This window comes from Seriola aureovittata, chromosome 7 (genome assembly GCF_021018895.1).
Source record: "Seriola aureovittata isolate HTS-2021-v1 ecotype China chromosome 7, ASM2101889v1, whole genome shotgun sequence".
In the NCBI taxonomy this organism is placed as follows: domain Eukaryota; kingdom Metazoa; phylum Chordata; class Actinopteri; order Carangiformes; family Carangidae; genus Seriola; species Seriola aureovittata.
The window spans coordinates 9,961,299-9,988,776 of NC_079370.1; the positions used below are offsets into that span (position 1 = coordinate 9,961,299).

Sequence of the window (27,478 nt, forward strand, 5' to 3'; positions counted from 1 at the left end):
ATGATAAATGAGGACTGTGGAATTGCCAGAGGACAGGTTTTCTCCTCCAGACAAACCTGGAGGAGGCAATTACAGTCTTCATTAAGAAAGACTGTAATGAATAATTCGTAATATTGGCCAATGGTTACTATATCATTTTTGAGAGAGTCTACATGTAAAATATAAACTACTTAAAACACAAAAAATGACTGTGGATTATGGAAAGTTTGTCATCAGCCACAGGCTGTATGCTCCCATTGGTTTCAAGAAGACTTGAGACATTTTCCAGTTGTACCCAACCTTTCTAGATTATTAGATTGTCATGAAAACTGCTAAACAGCTGAAGCAGTTTTGTGATTGTTTCAGTTATAGTGGTTCTAAGGTTTGGACTGGTGACATGTAGAGCACACTGCCTGTTGGCTACTCATGGTTTTGTGAGTTTAGTTCAGTCTCAATCATTAGCCAAAATCCTAGGATATGGTGAGTTTTTTTAAAGAACAAACAACAAATTTTGACAAACAAGGACTACTGAACATGTCAAAGCTCTTAAATTTGAGATTCTTACCTGTAAAGGCCACAGAGACAATGTACAGTAAAATTAATATATCCATTGGTCACTCTCCCTGAGACGTGCAGGTGAGAAAAACGGCATCAGACTGAGACTGTCCTAATAAATGACTCATGAACCTTTACCTACGTGTTGCAGTGTAAACTGTTTGCATGATGAGAGCAACCCACTGAATCTACACCCCTTCAGGGCTATGGTCAAACCTGCAAGATGTCTCCCTCTTGTGGTGAAAGTGAGTTTGTGCAAGTGATCTGATGAAAGGAAGCATGATGTTAAATTACCAAGACAAAACCTGGGAGTGACATTGATTTAATTAACAGCATATTTTACTGATTAGCCACAGTATGAATAAACCACTGAATGTTTAGTGAGTCAAAAGATGATCTCAGGTGCTGATATGACATGTTGACATGACAATAACATAATTTAATTACCAATGAAACCTTTCAATTGTTGCTGAAAGATTTTATAAAAAAAATGCTCAGCTTGTAGGTAATAGTCGGTGATCACATCAGATCAGATAAGATCAGTAAAGTGTGCACAGCAGTGCAAAGTACAATGATAGGACAACCCCCATTACAGGTCACTTCCTCATACTGCCTTCATATCCTGAAATCCTCATACTGAAATAATCAAAGCTAAGGATTGAAGACTAATCATTATACTTGATGATACTTCAGATGAAATGGCAGAAGCTGTGTTATATGCCATCATCCTGGGAGCCATCTCAGGTAAGCTCTCACAGAAAATAACATTTTTTCACTTGTTCGAAAAAATATACTGAATAATATAATAGTACAGTGTAGCACAGTATATAGTATAGTTATTTTGTGAACAGCAGTGTGAGAACATGAATGTAATTAGAATATATGAAAGCACTACATACAATATATTAGTTAACAAGGAAGTTAATGCACATGTTGCAGTTAAATTGTTACAGGTATTTTTAACCCATAACGATGTAGCTGCACGATGTCACTTAACTTTAATGAAATACATGATATTCTGTCAATTAATTATTCAAATCAATTGCGAGTTTCCTGGGCAGCAAGGAGCTGAGGAAAGGTAGGTTGAACAAGTATTACAAAGCAGGAAATTCAGTACCTGCTTCAGTTATGTTGTCACCTCACTACAAAATAACTAATACAGACCCCTCTGAACAAACGCATGACTATGGTTTTGACTACATAAAAACAAATCTCTTAACAGATGCATTTAAAGTCTTATCTATTTTATGGCTCTGTTTCCAACAGCTGTGGACTGAAACATTATGTTTTTGGGGTTGTCCCATTCTCGAGGACAAGATAACTCAGTAAGGCCTTGAGGAAAATTTGGTAAAGAAACACTATTAGATTTTGGTGCTCAAAGGTCAAAGGTCACAGTTTGACACACATTTTGGGCCATAACTCTTAAATTCATGTGCTGATTATAATGTCTAATAGGATAAAATGATGACATTTTATATCTAAAAGGTCATTTTCTGCAAAAACACTTCTGGTCATTATTCAACAGCATCATTCAGCAGAAGAGGAAACTGACCATACTTCACATTTGGTTGGATACTGAACTAGTGAAACTAATCTTGGGTGCCCACCTTCTAGCTGGGGTAATTGTACAGATCGTTTGTGCTGTTGGGTTGAAGATGTGTTGGAAACATACACTATATTGCCAAAAGTATTGGCTCACCTGCCTTGACATCCCATTCTTAATCCATAGGGTTTAATATGACGTCAGTCCACCCTTTGCAGCTATAACAGCTTCAACTCCTCTGAGAAGGCTTTCCACAAGCTTTAGTGCATTTGTGAGGTCACACACTGATGTTGGACAAGAAGTCCTGGCTCTCAGTCTCCGCTCTAATTCATCCCAAAGGTGTTCTATCGGGTTGAGGTCAGGACTCTGTGTAGGCCAGTCAAGTTCATCCACACCAAACTCTCTCATCCATGTCTTTAAGGACCTTGCTTTGTGCACAGTCATGTTGGAACAGGAAGGGGCCATCCCCAAACTGTTCCCACAAAGTTGGGAGCATGGAATTGTCCAAAATCTCTTGGTATGCTGAAGCATTCAGATTTCCTTTCACTGGAACTAAGGGGCCAAGCCCAGCTCCTGAAAAATCATTTTACATGGCCTACCACCTGTGGCTGAGTTGCTGTCGTTCCCAATCGTTTCCACTTTGTTATAATACCACTGACAGTTGTCTTTGGAATATTTAGGAGCGAGGAAATTTCACGACTGGACTTGTTGCACAGGTGGCATCCTATCACAGTACCACACTGGAATTCACTGAGCTCCTGAGAGCGACCCATTCTTTCACAAATGTTTGTAGAAACAGTCTGCATGCCTTGGTGCTTGATTTTATACACCTGTGGCCATGGAAGTGATTGGAACACCTGATTTCAATTATTTGGATGGGTGAGTGAATACTTTTGGCAATATAGTGTATGTGAGTCTGGACAAACATGCACATAAACTACAACTGGAGTGGTTGGTGGAGGAATACAACCGTGAGACGGTAATTGTAGTTTCACTTGATCCAGGAAACATTTTCAAACATCATCTCTGTATCAGAATTGTACTATTAGGTTGATAGTTGAAGTTGCTGTGTGATGATTATGTTAACATAATAATCATACATTATTAGAATATTGTATTCTTTCCCTGGTTTGCTTTCTCTGTGTTTGTTTATTTCTTTAAGTGAAGTTAAAATGTTAATTGTTATGTTAAATGGTTAAATGGATAGTTTATGTGTTTTCACATAAGATGGCACAGATTTCTCACCGGTCGTGCAACTTGTTAGACTCTTTCTTTCTGAGTGGATATGAGTTCAAGACGTTCTCATGGAATGTGCTAAAACATGCAGAGTCACCACAGTGTGTCCTCATTGTCCTGTAATCTGTATGTTGCCAGAAGACTCTCCGAATGCAGCTGTTGGTAAAATCCAAAGTTTTTTTGTGTTTTAAGTAGTTTATACGTTGGATGCAGGCTTTCTTATGGATTGTGATCAATAATATAAAAAGCAGTGGCTCATATTAGGCTAAAACATCTTCATTAGAATCCATCTTAAACTATAAGTTCCTCCAGTTTTTGTCTGAAGGAAACATACCTGGAGGAGACTGTCTTGTGTGTAACATTCATTTCCCTGGGGCTGTATAGAGTCTCATAAGACCAGCCTGTCTGTCGTCTGAGCCCTCGCAGGAGTTTCCTGTGCTGGCTCTCCTCTTATTGCCTCAGAGACAGACAATAGGTCTGATTCTGCCTCATGAGTAATTACATTTTCACAGGGACCTGGATTACACACACACACGCACACGCACGCACACGCACGCACACACACACACACACGGACAGATTGTCGTTCTAAAGCTCCCTCGCTCTTTCTGTTTTGCACACAACCACTGACACAACACACCAAGAAAAGCATATTTATTTTGACTCTTAGCTGTTGCACAGGAATGTGTCGGAACAGCAAATGGCAAGCTATAGAAAAGCATAACCCAAAGAGAACTAGCTTTCCTCTTTTTTTCCCAGCACACATCCCTTTTTTTTTTTTCGGCCACTTCATCCACACAAGCACAGTCATGGAGAGACACCAGACTCTTGGCCTACTTGTCTGGGTTCACTAATGTCCTCTGTTGTACCAGACTCTTCCATGCTGACCTCATTTATCGTCAGCAGGCTTGGTACCGATACTGTTTATCTGCTCCCTTTCTTTATCTCCTCTCCTGGTTTGGAAAAAAGAAGGAAACAACAAACAATGTTTCTCTTTCTTTGTTTCTTCTAGTAGCGACTGGTCAGCAAGTGGATGTGGAGCCAGAGGTGTTTTCGTATCCTGGCCAAACAGTCAACCTACGCTGTGCCTTCACTGATGCCACTGGGATTCAGCTCTCACAGGTCAGATACACACAAACATGATGCTGTTGTTTTTCTTCAATTTATTACTTTTTTATACCACCACACTCATACCAACTCAAAACCAGATTTGATTTGAAATTCTAATGAAAATGTCTGTTACATCCTGAAATTTAGCTCATTGTGCTGAAGTGACATGATATAAATCGTTGAGATTTCTTGGGACGACAATTTGCTTTCACATCTAAAGTGAACGGTGTAATATTTGACTAAAAAAATGGGTATTTTCCTGTAAAATAAAGAACTGTCAATTATGCATCAACCCGATTCTACAGGTATGTGAAACCTGTGAAACAGGTGGATAAGAGCAGTTCATTTAAATCAAAATGAACATAAAATGTTAATACAGGTCCATGTGTCCTGTTTATTTGGCACATTAAATCTTAATCTAACAAATCATGGACCACAGAAATAATCCTGAGGCTAGTAATTTTTAGAGAGAGAGACAGAGAGAGACAGAGAGACAGAGTGAGAGAGAAAGAAAACTGCATCTATATTCATACCTGTGCCACTTATTTGATTGTAATGCTGTGTACGCTGCCCTGTGGACTTTACAGCAAAATGTGGATGTCTCAAAACACTCTCTAGTGTCACTTATCAACATCATGATGAATGAAGCCTGTTGTTTTTCTCAGTCACTGTACACATCCTAACCACTGACCCTGTGCCTCCTCCACCACAGGTCACATGGACCTACGAGTCAAAGGAAGGGAACAGGATCAACATCGCTGTGTTTCAGCCCAACTTGGATCCCCACTACCCCGACTCACCTGTGAAGGGCAGGGTCAGCTTCTCACCCAGTCCCCCAAACCTGGACAGCTCTTCCATCCAGATTAGTGATGTTAGGATGACTGATGAGGGGAACTACATCTGCTCAATTTCTACCTTCCCAGCTGGCACCATGCAGGGCACCACCTCTCTGGTCATACTGGGTAGGTCACTAACATAATCTACATACTGTGTTTATAGTGTTTAAAGGTGACATAGGCCACCACCATCAAGAACCAACTGAGGATACCATATAGTTCAATGAATGTCTCTGAGACACACATGCCTTACTATACATTGTATAGCATAATGCAATTGCAGCAAGGTGATTGTTGTGTACAACTGATAAATCAGAAGTATGGTATATAGTATGAGTATATTCTGTTTAGATTACTGTTCTTCAAACAAAAACTTTGAGTAGATATTTTATATCATGGCAGTGAAATAATTTAAAGTTAACATGTTTTGACCAGTGTTGTTACTTTAAGGATTTTCAGTACTGTTACTGTCTGTGCTCAATCAGCCATGACTGCTCATCATGGCATGGTTTAGATGGAATTCATTCTTCATCGTTATAGTGATATTATTTGTTATTGCCTCTTTACTTCAAGATAGCAACTACAGTAAAAAAAAACAAAACAAAAAAACATTGTGTTTTTCAACCACAGAGCGAGTCTCCAAAGTAACAGTAACTGCCAGCAGCACAGACCTGGTGGAGTTCAGCTCTGTCAGTCTGTTCTGCTCCTCCTCTGGATCCTCCCTCTCTTTCCTCTGGCTGAACGGCAGCTCTGAGGTTACAGCCAGTGACAGAGTTCAGCTCACTGATGGAAACACCACTCTCACTATAGTCAGTGTGACCCGCTATGACCAGGGACCATTCAGGTGTCATGTGTTCAATGCAGTCAGTAATGGCACCAGTGCTCCAGTAAACTTCTCCATCAGCTGTGAGTTACTATCCTGCATGCTCAGTCTTTTATCTGACAACATCTGTATGTAACATATAAACACATTTTCAGTTAATTGACTTCAGTACAAAACCACCACAAACAGCATGGTGCAAATTAAATCATTGTACAGTCAGTTTCATTGAGAAACTTCTGCTCTATTGCTTTACACAGTTTTGTTTTTCTATTGTGCTTGATGTATAACAATGTCGCTGTGCATACTAATCACTTATAAGACCTCAGTATGAGTCACAGTGCATGCTGTATGCCTTTCTATTTTTCATGCAACTAACATTACAGCTTTGCAATTCTTCTGTTGTTTTTTTCTTTTTACTTACATTCAGTCGGCCCAGAAAATATCAATTTAACAAAATCCCCGTCACAGGATTACTATGTGGAAGGGTCAGGCATCAGCCTGATGTGCTCAGCTGTCTCCAGACCCGCTGCACTGTTTAACTGGTTCCTGAATAGAGTCCCGCTGTCTGATACTGGACGAGAGCTCAGACTTATGAACATTAAGGAGGATCAGAGTGGGAACTACAGTTGTCAGGCCTTTAACAACAAAACTATGAGAAATGAAACATGTCAACCTTCTGTCATCTCTGTCCTAAGTAAGTTTGAGTAAAAGGTTTTGTTCAAAGAAATATTGATTTTAAAAAAAAAAAAAAAAAGGGATTTAGACATGTAGCTGTGATAGTACCATATAAAACTTTCTTAAATATTAAAATTTTGTTCAAAACATTTGTGGAACAATAAGAAATGGTGCATGCATTCACTAGCAATCAAGCTACTTCAATATACTTTAAGGTCATTAGATAAATTAACAGTTATCTAGTTTATATTGCCACCCTCATCCCATATGATATGCAGTGATTGGTTATGCAACTGTTACTCAGTGAGAATATCAAGCTAACACATAATAACTGACAAATTATTTCAGTAATTGGAGTAAATTAACTGAAATAAAAATATATGACACCAAGTCAATCAATCAAAAAACCTACATTGCTTCCCTCCACTGAAACATGTTCCCTGTTGTGACCAGTGGCAAGTGTAAAACCACTTTGTTTATCACCCACAGAGCGAGTCTCCAATGTAACAGTAACTGCCAGCAGCACAGACCCGGTGGAGTTCAGCTCTGTCAGTCTGTTCTGCTCCTCCTCTGGATCCTCCCTCTCTTTCCTCTGGCTGAACGGCAGCTCTGAGGTTACAGCCAGTGACAGAGTTCAGCTCACTGATGGAAACCCCACTCTCACTATAGTCAGTGTGACCCGCTATGACCAGGGACCATTCAGGTGTCATGTGTTCAATCCCTTCAGTAATGGCACCAGTGCTCCAGTAAACCTCTCCATCAGCTGTGAGTTACTAACCTGCATGCTCAGTCTTTTATCTGACAACATCTGTATGTAACATAGAAACACATTTTCAGCTTAATTGACTCCAGTACAAAACCACCACAAACAGCATGGTGCCAATTAAATCATTGTACAGTCAGTTTCATTGAGAAACTTCTGCTCAATTGCTTTGCTTTGCACAGTTTTGTTTTTCTATCATGCTTGATGTATAACAATGTCGCTGTGCATACTAATCACTTATAAGACCTCAGTATGAGTCACAGTGCATGCTGTATGCCTTTCTATTTTTCATGCAACTAACATTACAGCTTTGCAATTCATCTGTTGTTTTTTTCTTTTTACCTACATTCAGTCGGCCCAGAAAATATGAATTTAACAAAATCCCCGTCACAGGATTACTATGTGGAAGGGACAAACATCAGCCTGATGTGCTCAGCTGTCTCCAGACCCGCTGCACTGTTTAACTGGTTCCTGAATAGAGTCTCGCTGTCTGATACTGGACGAGAGCTCAGACTTATAAACATTAAGGAGGATCAGAGTGGGAACTACAGTTGTCAGGCCTTTAACAACAAAACTATGAGAAATGAAACATCTCAACCTTCCGTCATCTCTGTCCTAAGTAAGTTTGAGTAAAAAGTTTTCTACATATAAATATTGATAAAAATGGGATTTAAACACGTAGCTGTGATAGTACCATATAAGAACTTCTTAAATATAAAAATGTTGTATGAAGCATTTGTGGAACAAAAAGTGCATGCATTCACTGGCAATCAAGATACTTAACTATACTTGAAGGTCATACCAAACACTCCCTAACGCGGCCAAGAGCTTAGGAATTTTTGTTAAAGCAGATAATTAACAACAGTTATCAGTTAACAGTTATCTAGCCTATATTGCCACCCTCATCCCATATAATATGCAATGATTGGTAATGTGACTGTTACTCACTGAGAATATCAGGCATATCATCACATAATAATAACCGACAATTTATTTCAGTAATTAGAGTAAATTAACCGAAATAAAAATATAAGACACCGAGCCAATCAACCAAAAACCCTACATTGCTTCCCTCCACTGAAACATATTCCCTGTTGTGAGCAGTGGAAAGTGTAAAACCACTGTGTTTATCACCCACAGCGTGAGTCTCCAATGTAACAGTAACTGCCAGCAGCACAGACTTGGTGGAGTTCAGCTCTGTCAGTCTGTTCTGCTCCTCCTCTGGATCCTCCCTCTCTTTCCTCTGGCTGAACGGCAGCTCTGAGGTTACAGCCAGTAACAGAGTTCAGCTCACGGATGGAAACTCCACTCTCACTATAGTCAGTGTGACCCGCTATGACCAGGGACCATTCAGGTCCACTCTCTCCTGCACTATGTACACGCACGACTGTGCTCAGCTGTTTCCAGACCTGCTGCCCTTTTTCAGTGGTTTTTTAATGGATACCTGTTGTTTGATGCAGAATCAAAGCTCAGCTTTATAAACAGCAGAGTCAGAGTAGCTGCTCATCAGCAAAGACAGAGACAAAGTTAGCAATTAGCAGGTGAATAAAGTGAAACATTTAGCAGGTAAAAAACCACATGTTTCCCTCAGGAGTTGGTGGAGTAACCTGAATACACAACAAGTTGGTATATCAACAGTGATTATGTGTTAATGTCATGTTTACAGTTTTTTTTCCCTGCCTCCAGGTGGCAAAAAATCCACTGAATAAAAACATATTGCATTACGTTCCATTAAAAGGTGAAGGTGGCAACTGTTTGAGAATCTTGTTGTTTTGATAAAACACTTTTCTCCAATATTCTGTACGTGAATTGACTATCTGTTATATTCTGACCTTGGAGTAAAGTCAGTGTCATGTATTCCACTCATGTCAATGATATGGCTGGATTATAGGTTGTTAAGAACGTTAAATGTTAGAATAACCCATGAATGTGGACATCAAACACATTTGGCACGTTATCCGATTTGGAGCAGTAGTTTGCCCCTCGCAAGGATGAACTGTTCTCAAGTTCCTTTATATCTATTTACTCAGTCAACTCTCAGTAACTCGGCTAGTTTTTTTCCTTTTTTCATATTTCTCTCACAAAATTCTTTTGTCCAACAGAGCCAGTAGTGAATGCCTCTGTCACATCATCAACAAACCAGCCAGTTGAGGGAAACACTTTCAACTTAACCTGTGAGGCTGCTGGCTCGGTCTTTGCCAGAAAGTGGATGAAGGATGGTGCAGATCTGATCCAGACTGAAAACATGATATTTTACAATGAGAACCGAGTGCTGTCTTTTCAGTTGCTAGAGAAAACAGACAATGGAAATTATTCCTGTAACATCAGCAACCCTCTCAGCAGTGTTGCAGCTGAATACATCATGGTTGTTAACTGTAAGTAACATGCATGGATTGACTGTAATGTATATACCAGGTACAAGACAGTGTTGATAACAGATATTGCTGATACTCTAGGATACAGTGGGGGGTCTGTTTTGTTTATTTTTTGCCTGACAGCAGATGAGGGAGGAAAAATTGCAGATGACAGAGTATTGATACTTTTGGATATCTCTGTGAAGAGTGGTTGGCTTTCTGAATATATCTCACCTTTGCTGATCTATAACAACAAGGTGTGATAGACTAGTTTTAAAATGCTTAGAGGAGAGGGTATATTAATCCAATTGTTCCTTTCCATTCCATTGTCATTTATTTTGGCACCATGCTTTTGTACTTGACTTGTTTTCTTAAATAACATTCACCGTATGTAATCGTTGCTGCTACATGATACCTAATGGACACTTATCAGCTGTTCTTGTGCATTTCCAAACGGGCTAATGCTGTCGGGTTTCTTGTGTTTCATTTTACACATACCAGGGAAACATGGATGTCTTTCAGCTGGTGCCATTGCTGCCATAGTAATAACCATATGTTTCATAGCTGCTGGTGGAGCTGCTGGAGGGTACTATATCTACAAAAACAAGTGAGTGAATAATGTCCTTCATAATATTATCCATTTCTCTTATTTGTAACATTAACATTGACCTAACCCTGATGTTATACATTAAACATACTATATATTCATAGTTTCATGCTAAGGTAAGGACTCAGCCTTAGCACGTGGTACACACCCCCCCTGGTGAGCTACAGGGGAACCTAGGAATCTTTTTTTCATTAAATTACAGAAAACATATTGGTTATTGTTTGAGTTTTGACTCACATCTAACTGGCCAAATTTTAACAATGTTCTATGCTAATATTTAGAAATAAGAAAGATCCCCCGCCACATAACACAGGTAAGTAGTCATCTGATCTGACTTCACCCTACACTTAAACTATCATATAAATAAATTACAATCATAGATAATCAGCTGCACTGTAACAAAACTTCTTTTTTTTACATAGAACTAGAGGAACATACTTATGAGAACACTTCAGTGGTATATGAGGACATAAAATAAACTCGGTGATCTTTCTTTTTTAAGGTATGTTTTAATGTCATAATCCTGATTTAATGAAAAAGGTAAAAGTAATTATTCTTGGTTTAAATCTGTTAAATCTACTATAGACCAACAATGACTGAGGACTCACAGTTAATCAAAACAGCGACTCTTTAACCATTTGTTTACTTTTTTGTCCTGCAGATGATCAAGAAATCAACACTTGTTAAGTCTTCACCTGCACCAAGAAAAGAAGATCCCCCACTGCTGTTTTTTTATTTATTGTTATTCCTTTATATTTTTTTTCTTATAAATTAGTAAATCATAATGCAGTGACACTTTGAGGCCACTAGGTGGAAGAAGAGCACCACAACTGGATTACAGCTTTAGCAGCCTTGGTATATTATTACTGTGCCTTATTAAGTTTCATGCATAATGTGTTGGCAAACATTTGCCATTTAGACATTCAGACAGAGCAACAGTAGCATTTCTGCTGCATTTCTTGCCCAACACTGTCTCTCCGTTTAGCTCTGGTTTGATCAGAGCCATCAGCTCTTTCTCTATTAGCTCTTAAACCTGGAATAACTCATAATTAGCAACTTGGGGACAATGGAAATAAGTTGTAAATACAGAACTGACATATTATCACTTTTTAAGTGGATGTGGCAAAATTATCACTCATTTGGAGTATATATACCTGGCAAAAAAAAAGACCAGTATGCACTCTCCATTGGGTCAGAGTCTGATGATAATTCAGTGTTGACCTCTTTCACAGAGAAGTAGTCATGTGATCCATTTTAAATGTAAAGCTTGGTGTTTCACCATTTTCATCAAAGGACTTGTATGTTTTTGCTACTTTTTGTAAACTTATGCATACTTAACAATTTATACATACAGTGCATATCTAATGCTTGTTCTTATGTGTGTGACCACAACTTTGTAAATACACACCAGGTTTGGAAAAGACACAATTCAGTTTTTAACAATATTTTTGTCTTTGATATTTAATGCTTATATGTCAGCTAATAATATTTGCTGTATTTGTTGGTAACATAATTGAATATGTACCAGTCTTTCAAATATGTGGAAACTTTGGAACTGTGAAAATGAAAGTGTCAGATGTTTTTAAATTAATATTTTTTAAATTATTTATTAATTCAAAATGTAGCAGACTCAACACCCGATTTGTCACCTTTTTCCATTAAGTTTAGAGGATAATTCAATTTTATCAATGGCTAAACTTCATAGACAACAACTTACGTATGTCTTTGTCCAAGTAAATGAAAATCTTCCCACATGTTTTCTTGTAAAAACTGGATAACATAAAGTAAATCCTTTGAATCTACCGAACAATTTCACTCCAAAAGCCGCAGTATGCTTCCCCCCTGTTGTGTCAGTGAGGTTGTGCTGTCTTGTGGATAAAGGACAGTGAGCAACGTGGTATAGATGTGATTTACCGAGCATCCTCCTGGATATTTAGTTCCCCCGGAGGCTTGCACAGAGAGTGAGCAGCAGTTCAAGAGACAATCAAATGTTTTAACTTGAGTTTAACAAGCATTTTTATTATTTAATATTTACAGGAGTGCAGCATAATTTGGTTTAGTTTACAGTAAATGTTTAATTGTTAGATTTGACTTGGACCAATCTTGTTGTTGCTGACATTCAATATTAAAGGTATAAATACACTATATGCAAAACTCAGCATGATTTTTTTTTTTATTAATGTATGACATATCATAAGTTCACTTGAATCAAGTAGGGAGTGACTGACTTCATACACAAAAAAACATAATACCCTGTTGGATAAATCTTGAATTTGAAATCTCTACTTTAATTTCAAATTCTCTAAATAGATCAAGAAATTTGGACGGCAACAGGATGGAGGTGGGATAAGCAAATGACTTGCTTTGGTTTCAGTATTCATCTGTTATCATTTAGTATTATATTTACTTGCCAGATTTTATTTGCAGATCGTGTTTTAATCCGGCTCCAACCATGTAAAGTACTTTGTTTTGAAAAAAGCTGTACAAATTAAGTTTATTATTATTATTATAAACATTATCACTGTGAGTATGATAGCATATTGATGTTGATGCAAAGCACTGCTGTGCCTGAATACTTACATCCCAGTAATCTGCTAGCATGGCTGTAGGCATGATGAAGTAATAATGAATCATAATCATAATTTCTGGTATTCAGAAAATGAAGTTGTGTTTTATTAGCTTATGTAAGTCTGGACAGCCACATTAACCAAAGGTTAGTGGAGGTAATAATTACGCATGTCAAGCCTGTGGACGTCTTGATGACATGTTTCATTTATTGCAGATAATCTCAGGGATACTTATTCCATTGTTGCTCTGACACAGGTGGCAGAAGCTCAGATAACATCAGAGGAGGACCAGACTGAGTAACACACCATGAACTATACATTCCTCAGATCAGCCATACTTGTGCTCCTCTCCTCAGGTAAGAAATACATTACAAGTGATGATCAAATTTATCATCAATAGAACTATAAGTTGTGAAATGTTGGCTAACAGTGGTTCATATTTCAGCAGGTCTTTGCCATGGAGCTGGTGTAGTCACTGTTGACTACCTTCGTGGAGCAGAGGGAGAGAGTGTGACCTTCACAACATCTGTAAAACCGGCAGCTGAACCATTTCTGGCACTGACTTGGAGCTTCAACGGTACCACCAACGTAATAACCTCCACCAGTGCAGACGTAGTGGGACAAGGCTATGAGAACAGGATCACTCTGGATAAAGCTACTGGGTCTCTGGTGCTGAGAAATCTGACAGAGAAAGACAGCGGAGAATATGAATTAATCATCATCCCTCAGGGAGCAGAGCAGCTGCAAGGAACCGCTAAGCTGGAGGTGCTGAGTAAGTATGATTTATGAATCTGACACCCCTTTTGATGTTTTTAATGTCCTTGGAATGAGAAATCTGCTATCCTTTGCGAAATGTCTTTTTTTTTTTTTAAATATACATTGAATAGTGTTTTATTGAATGCATTATCACATTACTTAGGAATGTTGTCATTATTATTATCTCTCTTATTGTCTTTTTTGTTTTTCTTGTGCACAGCCAAAGTGTCGCGACCCACCATAGCCTGCCCCACAGAGAATTTAATTGAAGGTAAAACCTCTGTGAAGCTAACCTGTGATGCTGACGGCTCCCCATCTACCAGAGTGTGGATGAAAGACGGTATACCTCTGGTTTCTGGGGACAGATTCAGCTTCCATGATGGAAACAGAGTGCTGTTCATCAACTCCGTCAACCGTACAGACACCGGAGAGTTCCTTTGTAACGTCAGCAATGATTTCAGTTTTGAAACAGCCAAATGCAGCCTTAAGGTCTATTGTAAGTACTAGCACTAGTATTAGCTTATAATTGCTCATGCCCTTATAATAAAGTTTCTTTCTTCAGAGTCATCATCATTAATATTTTTTCAATGATCTCATTCCTCTTGTTCTTCTTCCTCATCTGATCAGACGGACCTGACAGACCAACAATCGTTCAGACGCCAGTGGGAGCAGAACTTGAGGAGAGTGTCACCCTCAGCTGCTCTGCTGATTCACTGCCAAGGGCAACTTTCTTCTGGAAGTTCAGACACATGAAGTTTTACGGGCCTTTTCACTATATCCCTGAGATGGAAGAGAAACACCAGGGGATGTACACCTGCACTGCCCGTAATGCTATCACTGGTCTGGAAGCCTCTGAGATGCACATACTGCGTGGTATTTGAGCTCTCTTTCTCTCTTCCATATGTCTTTTATCTGTTTGTAGTGATGTGTATAAACAGAGAAGACAGAGTAATGTTTTTTTCTTCTGATTCAGACTCCTGTACTACCGTCAGTGTTTCAATGTCCATGATGGTTTGCACTGTCCTGACCTCGGTGGGACTCATTTTGGTCTAAAGACTGCATTTTGTCTTTCTCTTTTATGTTCACATAAAGTAATCCTATGAATGATAGATGACAAACCAGAGGTCCTTTGCATTTGCTTTTGTCCCTGCAGTATCTTTACCATGTTCTTCATTAAGATACAGCTGTAACATTCATGACTTTTTATTCTATATTGAAACAAATAAAGTTTCCCTAATTGCTACAATGGCATCTCTCAATAAAGAGAACAAGTACAATTAGTGCCCAGTGACTGTGGTCTCATAGCTATTAACAGATTCAGCTTTAATAAATCAATCTTGACACTACTTGACCTTTCAGGTGTTGTATAATGGACCTGACATGCTTTGTTCTTGTGTCATTCAACCTTCACAAGTATGATAAAGTGTTTAATGTTCTTTAACACTGACTGAAGCCTGATAACGTCTTATCATATTGTCCGTATAATAAAGTTTTATTAAAACTCTGTGTGACATTCTGTAGTTTGTTAATGAACACCATCATGTACCTCCCATGTCTATTTTTGAGTCCCACAAAGGTGCACCCATGTCCTGCCATAAACCATTGAAGTCTACTTTCATCTCTAAGCGGACTTCACAGCAGTCTGTTATCCAAAACTGTTTGACATGAATTAGGCTGAACAATTAATTGAAATCGCAATATGACCAAGTTCAATATCCAAATGGCAGGAGCTGCAATTTTTTATATAAGGGTAAAATGTGTCACAACAGACCATTAATGAAGCATTGTGGTGCTACACCGATGCCTCGGGCTACGAATCATATTCTCTAGATGTAAAGGAGCATTCTTATGTTTTACAAGCCCTGACAAAAATTACATCATCATTTTTATTAAAAAATTTTTTCAGTGAAAATGAAATGCAAAAATGACCATTCCAACTGAAATTGTGAATCATATCTTAATTGCAATATCTGCCAAAATAATTGCAGTATCATTTCTTTTTTTTGCATATGGTTCAGCCCCAACATGAATAGTTATTACATATGTATTAACAGCGAATGGGGACACAAACCAAGTTCAAAGTTAATCAATGTTCAGAGGCAGAGAACAACAACGCTGTTCAAGGCCATCCTATTAGCAGATTATAAATTAAAATGGGCGTGGGCATTAATGACCTATTTAATCCTGTTTGAATATGTGGCTTTGTGAGACTAACATTTGGATTCCTTTGGAAGTTAAACATAATGTGATTACACCCACTTCTGTTGTTCCTATTGAGAGCTATGTTTTAACATCAACTGTTTTCTACGGACTATTTTTATGATCAAATTAGTTCCAATGAAAACTGTTCACAATTATGTTTTAGGGAAATTGCTTCAAGAAAGGCAGTCTAACCCTAACCCTGATGTCGAGTCAAGTCTCCACTGCTTTGAGAATCACAATTTATATTCCGTTGACCTCTAATGTACAGGAGAAGTAACTAAATCTGCATCTGCAAGCACAGATATAAAGTGAAGGATTCAAGACAGTTGACCATAATACAGGCTCATCTCAGCAATTTCATGGGTATTAATCAACTAATGTGGGTAAAACCACTGATATTGAAATTGAATAAAACCCTCAAACTTCATCCATCATAATACAATAGAGTCTACAACCATGCTAGCTGCTCTGTGAGACTGTTATTAGGTAGCAGTGTATGTTATCGAAGCGGCTCATATGAAGGCTCTATATATAGCATATCGACATGCGTCGTTAGTTCATGTAGATTCTCCAAAATTCCACTGTTCATTCATTTCACAGAAACCATAAGTACAAAAGTGTAATTTATATTCCTTTAGCCCATAAGGGTCCACTGATCGAAAGAATCAAAAGGGTTTTTTCATAAACTTGTAAAATAAAAAGGTCCACTACAGATTGTCCTGTCACTTTGCCATCTGTGCTACGACTGCTGACTGACTGATTGAAGCTGCTGATCTTAAGCCACTAGACAGAAAAGGTAAACCCTGTGATATAGCTTTGGCTTCAGCCTTCGGAAAGGCCTATAGGGTAGCGATTTTTGGTCCCCTCCACTATAAATCAAAATGTGTTAATTCACCTGCCACTTTCTAAATAAACAGTCCACGTAATGAAGTCCTAACCAATGAGTGAGACGGTTGGCCTTTTTTCTGCCTACTTTCTTCTCACAATCAACAATCATATAATGTGCAACAATCAAAGGTAAAGTTCAGAATAAAGAAATCCTTGTTCTTTATTGAGTTTAAGAGCTAATCTGCTTTATCAGGACTGTGTGGGTGTGGTTTGAATAGATTGGATTGACAGTTGTCCAGCAACATGAACAAACAACCCAATAACTGTGATCAGATTTGATTAAACTGTTGCTGAATCCGAACTTCTGCATGGAAAAACATGGTATTTCTTTTACCCCATTACAAACCAGAGTGAAGAGCACAGACAAAAACACATACAGACATCTCTTATGCAAAAAACAAAACAAAATGATTTTATCTTTGGCAAAATAAAATTGTGTGATCATGCCGGATCCTATTGCTCATAGAGAAAAGATGATTACCTTGAACATTAGCAGGATTATATATACAGCTCACTGTTATCAGAATATGTTGTTTTTAAGAACTATCAGTTAGTTCAAATTAATACTTCTACAATATAGAACATATTGTCCATTCAGACTAAGACAGTTATTAGATACATGTGGCTTAAGGATGATTTGTCTTTTCTTCTGATACAGAACTGACATTTGTTCTCATCTTATTCTGCAACACCTGTAGGCTATTTCAACATGTAGCTTTGCTAACTGGGACAATTTGCAATGTGACTATTACTTTCTTATCAAATAATAACTATAATAAAGTTTTATTTAAACTTTATACCAGATCTTATTATGTGTTAATAAGCAGCTGGATGTACCTCAAACGCTGCCCAGACACTTACACTGCTGTCGTCCTGCTCAGTCATGCCACGTGTCAAAGAGACCACCCTCTGATTTTCCTCCAGTGGTAAAGCTAATTTTCTTACAGCCACTGTAATTAAAACACTGTTGAAACATAGCTGTGACGTAGCTGTGGTTGAGTTTATCACAGTGGTGTTTTGGGCAGCTGACATCTTCAATTCTCATGGAGTCAGTCTTAAAGTCATAAAGAAGTTAATAGAAGAACTTTCAGTTAATTTCCCAAAATGTGCTTTTCAGAAAATCCAGATGGATGAATAATTGTTTTGTGTGTGAAAACCTCTCAAATTTGTCACTGTCACTGATAAAACATATACCCACAACACCAGCACATCATGTACAGAATGTAGTTTTTATCACTTTATCAGCAGTGCCCTGGGTTATAAATTAATCATATCAGTGTAACACGAAGTACCGTCTACGCTGCAACACTGAGGGAGTTAACACTTGAAGGCATGAGAAAATGCAGAACTACCAGATTTCATTCTGTCAAGTCTACTCTGAACATCCAGTCATGGCAAACCTATTGGACTGACTATTGATTTATTTGAATAAACATAACTGTTATTCAAGATATTAATTTTACTATTCTTACAATCATGTCCTTGTAGTGTTACGTTTTTTCTCACAGACACAATGTTGCTTTATTTGTTTTTAGTGTAGTTTAGTGTAGTGTAGTGTAGTTTTTAGCTTTTAGGTTTTGTAAATAAGGAATTTATGGTAAGATTGATGAAAATTTTTCATCCAATTAGGTCACAATAACAACAAAGCTGATACATTTTGCCAAGCACAAAAATGATAAGTTACAGTTGAGCTAATAATACCAATACAATATGCTGCAGCTTACTGTATGTGTGTAGATAAAAAGTAGTATATGAAATAATAAATCAAAACACTGAGCGTGTTCAGAGTTTAGCTGTGCATTGAGCAGTTTTTCATGTTATATAAGACTGAAACAGTGAAAATGTGGCTATGTTACCATAGAGTCAACATATTTAGATGCTCAAGGAACACTGCTCATGCAGACACATATTTTTGCGTGGAAAATAATTCCACTTCACTCAATTCAATAATGAGCACAAACGCAAGTATTATTTCTCCTTTTTTCTGTTATAGTGATTTTTATAAGCCGCTGCTTTGATCAACAATTTCCACTGGGGTTTGTTGTTGACTGAAGAGTGTGCCCTTAGTCTGCTAATTCCTCTGATTTATAACAGCAAATCAGATAATAATAACAACACCCACCCAGCTCACACCATTTGTATGGCTCGTTCTCATTGGTTTTCACTGCTATCATGGATATCAGTGTCCAGAGTGAGGCACCACAAAGGAAGTAAAGGTTGTAACAGGTGAAGAAGTCCATGGTCCCTCCCCCCTCCCCCCAAACACGCATATTTACAGCACCTCCTTTTAGAAAACACTTTGTATGTGCCTGGAGGCTGCAGCAGATATGGAAACATATGTGAAACTGCTGATCATCCTGGGAGCCATCTCAGGTGAGCTTTTACCAATAAATATTGTAATGCTTTTTGCCTGTCTTACTTTTCATTATTATCTTTTGAAACTTCAGAAATGGCATAAGAACACACTCTGTTTTTTTTTCTAAAAATTCTAAATCTTAATAGTTTAGCGATTATTTTTGTGAACAATTTGAAAATGCTTCTCCAATATATAAATGAATCTTGATAATGTCCATTTTGTGAGTGACTTTCAGGAGAGCTAATGGCCTTTGTTGTTACTTGTTAATATGAGATCTGAGATCCACAGATAAAGTGTTTTTGTGTATGTATATAATGTGTTCTAAGGTTTTTATGTGCACTCAGTATAGCAATGAAGAAGCAGCACTTATCACAGTCAGATATTCTTGCACGGAAGTTTATGAGACTGCATTTGATTAAATATTTTGTGTCTAGTGTTTCAAATATATTCTTAATAGTTTACATTCTCCCAGTGATCAACTTTGTATAGTCATCTAAGTTTCAACCAAATCTATTCCAAACTTGCTGTACTTGTCTCCTCCAGGTGTAAGCCATGGAGCTGGTGTGCTCCCAGACACTCTCGTTGCAGCTGTTGGAGAGACGGTGATGTTCGCCACAACTGTGCCTCCACAAGAAACACCAATCCTGGTTGTCACCTGGGGTATTTTAGATATCAGTGGTACTAATTTTAATATAATAACCTCATCTAGTGTAAACATAACTGCACCAGGACATACGGACAGGATCACCCTCTTCAGATCTACGGGATCTCTGGAGCTCAGAAATCTGACTCTCAATGACAGTGGAGAATACAGACTCACCATTATACCAGTTGCCAGCTCACAGTTGAAGGGAAGCTGCAGTCTTGTGGTGCATGGTATGTCGATGCATCGTTGTTACATTGAAAAACAAACTGAAAACTCACTTCTGCCTCCAAATGAGCATAATGTTTAGATCATGGGTCATTTCAAGCAAAAACCTTCAGTGGAGTCAGTGGAAACTAAGCTAAAAGTAACAGACACACAGTATAAGACCATGGAAACACAGTATAAAACCATTTAATAAGGCCATAGTATAAGACCAGCAAAATTTAAAATAATGCTGTAGGTGCAACTTTCCAGCAGCCTTCCTCTTATGCAATATTGTTATCAGTTCAATAAAACCTGACTCACCTGTTCACCATGGGTGTGTACGATTAGGATATTCTCTCATCCTGAAAATGTGCAAAGTAATTTTATTACTGTTAGTTTGTGTTTGACACAGAATGAGTGAGAAGAAATTCATTTGCTGTACTGAACATAATACATTGTTTTTAGGGGTTGTTCTGCTACGGAAAAGGAGTAGAGAAGTCAAAGCAATATTTGTGTAATCTTTTTTCCCCTGTGTAAGACTCTGAACTCTTCAACCCACAGCCCCAGTCTCCAATGTAACGGTAACTGCCAACAGCACAGACTTGGTGGAGTTCAGCAGCTCCATCAGTCTGTCCTGCTCCTCCTCTGGATCCTCCCTCTCTTTCCTCTGGCTGAACGGCAGCTCTGAGGTTACAGCCAGTGACAGAGTTCAGCTCACTGATGGAAACACCACTCTCACTATAGTCAATGTGACCCGCTATGACCAGGGACCATTCAGGTGCCATGTGTTCAGTCCTGTCAATAATGGCACCAGTGCTCCATTAAACCTCTCCATCAGCTGTAAGTTACTAATTTTCTGTACACGGTCAGTTGTTTCATGCTACTTCAAATCCCAGAGCTTTTAAGTTTCACACTAAAATCAATTTCTGCATAATTTAAAATGGTAGCAGCTTTGTCTAAAACTATTTGATTGTGCTTTTTGTTGCTTTGTTTTTCCTGGTACTGACCCATTTTTTTTGACTTACAAAACCATTATGAGCCTTCACATTGAACTATTGTATGTCATTTATACATTTTTTTTCTGAAGTAAGTAACTAATATTTTCATTGGTGACTCTCTTGTTTTGTGTTTTTGCTCCATGTGCTACACATTGCAGATGGCCCAGAAAATATCAATTTAACACTGTCTCCATCACAAGAATACTATGACGAAGGGTCAGACATCAGTCTGATGTGCTCGGCTGTCTCCAGACCTGCTGCTCTGATTCAGTGGTTTCTGAACGGAGACCTGCTGTCTGATTCTGGACCAGAACTCAGACTGATGAACATTCAGATGAGTCAGAGTGGAAACTACAGCTGTCAGGCCTTTAACAACATAACTATGAGAAATCAAACATCTCAAACTGCAGCTTTAACTGTACTGAAATGTAAGAGTGTATGACTTCTTGTTGTGAAAAGGCTAAAATAAGTATGACATTGCACTTACTTAGGTTTCGATTGTTCTCCATGTGTCTTTAAAGGAGATTGCAGGGGGTACTCATAAAATAAATAATTAAAAATAAAATGCTAACGATAATGTACATGTTAAACATTGTTTATAGTGTCCTAATATTGTTTTTCTACCCATAGCAAATATCTCCAATGTGGTGGTAACTCCCAACACCACAGACTTGGTGGAATTCAACAACTCCGTCAGTCTTTCCTGCTCCTCCTCTGGGTCTTTCCCCTCTTTCCTCTGGCTGAACGGCAGCTCTGAGGTTACAGCCAGTGGCAGAGTTCAACTCACTGATGGCGGCGCCACCCTTACTATAATTAATGTGGCCCGCTATGACCAGGGACCATTCAGGTGCCACGTGTTCAATAATTTCAGTAATTACACCAGTGATCCAGTGAAACTCTCCATCAGCTGTGAGTTACTACCCTACAGCACATGCTCAATTGTGTTCTCACAGCATCTGTGTTCAAATGTAGACCTTTAAATTTGCAGGTTGATTCATAATTATTATCAGCATCATAACAGGGGTGGTTTTGTCTAAATTACATTTTATTGTGCAGCCTGCTGTTTCTTTGTTGCAGCATTGGCTGGTACTGATAGCTGTATTTAGTTTAATGATGCAGCTCTGCATTTCAACGACATACTTAACTGTAACGATCCCTTCACACTGAGTGAAGCTCAAAGCAAAATGCAGCTTTCCTTGCTACTCTTCTCTTATGGATGGCCATACTGTTTTCTGTCTTTTCCCCAGTTGGCCCAGAGAATACTAATCTGAAGCTGTTTCCATCACAACAACACTATGAAGAAGGATCAGACATCAGTTTGAGGTGCTCAGCTGTCTCCAGACCTGCTGCTCAGTATTACTGGTTTCTGAATGGAGACAAACTTTCTGAATCTGGACCAGAGCTCAGACTTATGAACCTTCAGGAGAGTCAGAGTGGGAATTACAGCTGTCAGGCCTTTAACAACAAAACTATGAGAAATGAAACATCTCACCCTTCAGTTGTGTTTATACTATGTGAGTTGAAATATAGGTGAAATTTTGCTAACCCCTTTTTACTTCCTCATTTCAACCCCTAAACATAAAGAAATCAAATTATATTCTTTGGTCACTGTAAATAGCTGAATTTTATCTGTGGTCCTGTCAATACTTTTGGATGTTTAAAAAAAGATATGCCTTAAATTAAACTAGTCATCTTTGCTATCACTGACATCATACCAAATGAACATTGTTGTGTTTTTCCCCCCACAGCTCCAGTCTCCAGTGTGGTGGTGACTTCAAACACCACAGTCTTTTTGGAGTTCAGCACTTCCGTCAGTCTGTCCTGCTCCACCTCTGGATCCTCCCTCTCTTTCCTCTGGCTGAACGGCAGCTCTGAGGTTACAGCCAGTGACAGAGTTCAGCTCACTGATGGAAACTCCACCCTCACTATAGTCAATGTGACCCGCTATGACCAGGGACCATTCAGGTGCAACGTGTCGAATGGCGTCAGCAATGGAATCAGCCAGTCAGTGAATCTTGTCATCCAATGTGAGTTTATGGCAACCGGGCTTATGCTAGAAAAAATCCTATCCCTGAGTTAAAATGGTAGTCACAGACTCCAAACATATCCCACAGACCCACAGCACAACTATGGTTCTATTGCTCAATCCCAAGGCCCATCCTAAACTCTAAACCCTTGACACCTCACAAACTTTAATTGGCATCACCTGCATTCTCCGATTACGTGCTTGTGTTTTGCTGTATTAGGAAGCGGAATCGTGTTTCCTGGGCACGGGTATTTTGGCCAGTGGTACACAAGACTTATTTTTATTATAATATGGTAAAATTAAGCGGTTGAATAAGCTTTTTTTAATTTAAATATGGAAATATAAGCAAATTACATTAACAAAATGGTGGACCTTAAGGTTACAAACATAGAGCCAAACTACAGGAACTTCATACAATCTGATTCTTTGGTTGTGTTACAGATGGACCTGACAACATGAGCATCAAAGGACCCAATTCTGTACATGCTGGAGATTTGACAATGCTCTACTGCCACACTATGTCTGTTCCATCAGCGAAGTTCACCTGGCTCTTTAAAGGGAAGCCAACTAATGGTCATGAGGCTGTGTATGTCATTAAATCGAGCCGAAACTCTGACAGTGGCACCTACACCTGCACTGCTGAGAACATTGTCACAGGGCAGAGTCAAACAGCACACCATGAGTTAACTGTCATAGGTATGTGACAAAAAGAGAAAAACTGACACAAAAAACAAAAACATGGCATTTATATTTTAGAATGTGTTTTGAGTGAGTTTTTTTTGCTCCTTGTTTCTTTTTAGATTTCTCAGACTGTGACTGCTCAGCTGCTGTTGGAAGAGCTACTATCATAACAGCTGGATGTTGTGTCCTTATTGCAGCAGTGAATGGAATAATTGTGTACTGTCTGATAAGGAAGAAAAGGTAAGCATAAGGCAGGTTAGGAGTGCACAGGCCTAATCTAGCCATTTTAACCTCATTATACTGTTTTATCCTAAATTGTTCAATCAAAAATTTCCTCATGATAATTAAGTAATTACTGAAATTGATGGTTAACACAAAAACTGCAGCCTTAGAAATGACTGCCACATTTGAACATTGCCCTGTTTTTATTTCTCAGAGCCAACAGCATTTATGCAGCACATAGGAAAGGTCAGTATTCATCTCTTGTCTTAGACTCTCAGACTTGTAGCTGAATCATAAAAATTATGTAATGAATAAATGAAACAAAACTTTGCTCTAACCCATTAGAAAAATTGAGTGTAAAGGAGTGCCATTCAGATTTGTATAAGATCACAGGACCAGTTAATAACGACTTGTATGCTGTTCCTTTGAAGGTGAGTTTGAGCTTTTTTTGTCGACATACTATTGATCAAAACACTCATCTTTCTAATCACATGTAAACTTTTCCTCTTGCAGCTGAAAAAATGAGAAAACACATGAGAAGATTTCCACATGTTCCTAGATCAACAGTCTTAAAGAAAAACATCAGTGTTATTGTTTTTTTTTTCTTCAATTTATTTATTGAACCCAACCACTTTTTGCCTCCTTTACATTACAGCTCACTTTGCTGAGTTTAATGTTAGTTGCACTGTAATGTGGTAACTTTTATGTCACGTAATAATTACTAATGGTTTTGCAAGAATGTATATGTAATATATTACAAAAGCTGTAAATAACATAATACAATAATGAAAAGGAAAATGTATTTTATTGTACAAGACATATAGATATATATTCAATAAACATTTTAAGACTAACCATCTGGACACCCAATATCTTCTTTATCAAGAAAGAAAGAAAGATGTTTCTATTGCTGGTTAAAGATTTATCAGTCCAAAAGAGAAGCTGTTGCTATCACTTGTGCCACAATCTAAGATGAGCACTAGAGAGGTTCATTTATCATGGAAACAAATACAGTGGAAAACATCAAGTTTAACCATCACACAAAAACGTGAGACAGGCAGTTACTTGTTATGTTCTTTTCACCCGAAAAGAGTAAGCACCTGAAACTGGGATTGTATCATTCACTACTGTTTGGTCAGTTTCACCTCAGCGCAGTTCATCCCAAGAACAACTAATCTCTGCAGAAGCAGCACTGCACAGACTTCACTTGCTGTGTTCTCAGGAATAACACTGACAGTCTATTTCTTTACATTAAGTATGACAATATAAATCAATAATGGCATTAGATGAAAAGTGGACAGATCGCCCATGTTATTATAATCCATCCTGAGCGGGACAATGAATTTCGGTGCAAATTTTGGTGTAATTCAGCTCATAGCTGTTGAGACATTTCATTCAAAATATCAACCTCATTGTGGTGTTAGAGGAAAAGTCAGGAGATCATCAAAGTCATCAGGATGTATGGACTATGAATGTTTGTTCAAAGGTTTGTGCCAATCCATCAACATATTGAGATATTTCCAAGTTAATAAGTTAACATTTTTACCTGCTGGCCGAGCTACAAGAAAGTAAATAGGATTCATCTTCTAAGGGCAGCAAATAGGCCTATCTTTACAAAATGTCAATCCATCCAGTATGTCAACATATCCACTAGAGACTAGCATGGCTAAAAATAGGGTTGAATGTGCATCTTACTCCAGTAGATAAACACTGTATACAGAACATGCTGTACACAAAGTAGAACTTAAACTTTCTTTAAGGTTTTAGTAAACTAGGTTAACCACTCTCAGCTCGGGGCTGTTTGACTGTTTGACTGTTTGTGCGCTGAGTTATTTTTTCCATTCAAGTGATTAAAGCCTCATCTTATCTCATTTTACAAGGCAGGTGTCAAGATGTTAGATCAATATCAAAGTCATCAGCTGTCTATGAATAAGACAATCCACAACCAGCTTGGTTAGACATGCAGCTTGACCACCAACCGTACAGCAGAGTTTGTAGTTTTATGATGCTAGACTCTTTAACAGCATCATAAAAGTTTTTATTTCATAGAAAGTTACACATGTAATCTTATCTTTGAAGCTCATATTGTAATCAGAGGTGAGAACAGATAGATATGCCATTTTGATGTGAAGGTTTATCTTTTTTTACCACTTTGCTGAGCATTGTAAACAAAGCAACAATCTGGATCTCAGCTGCGTCTTATTGATGACCCAAATTTGTTCATATTCTCTCTTTTGCCCTTTTGATGCTTTTTAACCAATACTGATCATCAGAATTGTCATATGTTGAGTTGATCTTTTAAATTTCAGTGACTCTGATCCAGCAAAAAGGCTTGATTCTGTAAATGTTTACATGCCAGATGGGTTTGAGACAGATGTGGAAACAGATGTGAAAAGGAGTGTTTGAATGTGTTTATTGGTGAACTGTCCTTTTCTTCCCAGTTAATGCTGGAAAAAGGCTAAAGCCAGGTAAATAAGATAAAATGATTGGTCTACTCAGTTATTGTCTTCACAGCATTACAGTCAGGCCAATCAATTTTATAAGTGCAACATTAAACATAAAGAATAATTAGTGTAATTTAACTTATCTCTTTCCTTTCTTCTCAAATGCCTAAATGGAGGGGTATTAGTTCCTTCTATCAAAACAATTACTTTAAAAACACTGTGGTATTTACTGTATTATTTGCTAAATTAACAGAGAAACATCTTGTTAATCTAATTTGTGCTTACAGTATGACAATACATACTGTAAGGTATGTGAAAGTTTAATTGCAAGTTTAGAAATGTATGTAAAATTTTAAAAAGCGCAGCGCAATCAGCCCTGTTACTAATTTTAACTGAACTCCATAGAACATTGTTTCAGCATTGTCTGAGTTCATAATTTATGTTCGTGATAAATATTTTATGACACCTGTTGTGTATAAATAATTGGACTTTGTCAGTTTTTTATTACTGAGAGTATATTGTTATGAATTTGACCATTCATCAGATGTGTACATGTGTATTGCACCATTTTGGCAGAACACAGTGGAAGTTATGAAGTCATCTGTGGTAGTTACTGACTTGCTGTGAGGTCATCTTATCATCTTTTTATCATTATTAGGCCATTACTCTTACACAGTTCAATGATTCATCTAAAGGTTCGGGCAGACCAGGCCAAGGACAAGGTCATTCACATTTTTGACAGGGCTGTTGGTAAATTCATAGTGTGACTTCAACAAACAAAATAGTCAGTCTGTACAAAAAAATGATTTTGCACCCCTACAATCAAGTGTGTGGGGTAATTAATAAACAAAAATATTTAAACTTAGCTCCAGCACACCGTCAACACTTATGAGGAAAAAGGTCCATCTAAGTGAACCTCCAATAACCTACAGTATAAATGTTTAAAGATTGTAATTGACAATGCCAATAAACTATCTAAAGTAATTGTGACAGTGTAAAAAAAAAAC

The 27,478-nt window shown here is 38.0% G+C and overlaps 2 protein-coding genes across 2 annotated transcripts; both read left to right on the plus strand.

The window, feature by feature from the left end:
* The first annotated feature begins 1,156 nt into the window (after nucleotides 1–1,156).
* LOC130172086 (carcinoembryonic antigen-related cell adhesion molecule 5-like) lies at nucleotides 1,157–15,280 on the plus strand. The gene is made up of 13 exons (XM_056380503.1): nucleotides 1,157–1,278; nucleotides 4,326–4,435; nucleotides 5,136–5,385; nucleotides 5,890–6,165; nucleotides 6,510–6,776; nucleotides 7,247–7,522; nucleotides 7,873–8,139; nucleotides 9,623–9,895; nucleotides 10,376–10,481; nucleotides 10,763–10,794; nucleotides 13,494–13,820; nucleotides 14,025–14,300; nucleotides 14,432–15,280. The coding sequence occupies exons 1-13, from the start codon at nucleotides 1,233–1,235 to the stop codon at nucleotides 14,683–14,685; spliced, it is 2,760 nt and encodes a 919-aa protein (XP_056236478.1). The 5' UTR covers nucleotides 1,157–1,232; the 3' UTR covers nucleotides 14,686–15,280.
* Nucleotides 15,281–19,221: 3,941 nt separating this feature from the next.
* LOC130172087 (carcinoembryonic antigen-related cell adhesion molecule 5-like) lies at nucleotides 19,222–24,552 on the plus strand. Its single transcript, XM_056380504.1, has 12 exons — nucleotides 19,222–19,267; nucleotides 19,794–20,126; nucleotides 20,662–20,940; nucleotides 21,257–21,526; nucleotides 21,729–22,007; nucleotides 22,346–22,612; nucleotides 22,847–23,125; nucleotides 23,566–23,820; nucleotides 23,925–24,045; nucleotides 24,242–24,273; nucleotides 24,373–24,458; nucleotides 24,541–24,552. The coding sequence occupies exons 1-12, from the start codon at nucleotides 19,222–19,224 to the stop codon at nucleotides 24,550–24,552; spliced, it is 2,259 nt and encodes a 752-aa protein (XP_056236479.1).
* Nucleotides 24,553–27,478: the final 2,926 nt, after the last annotated feature.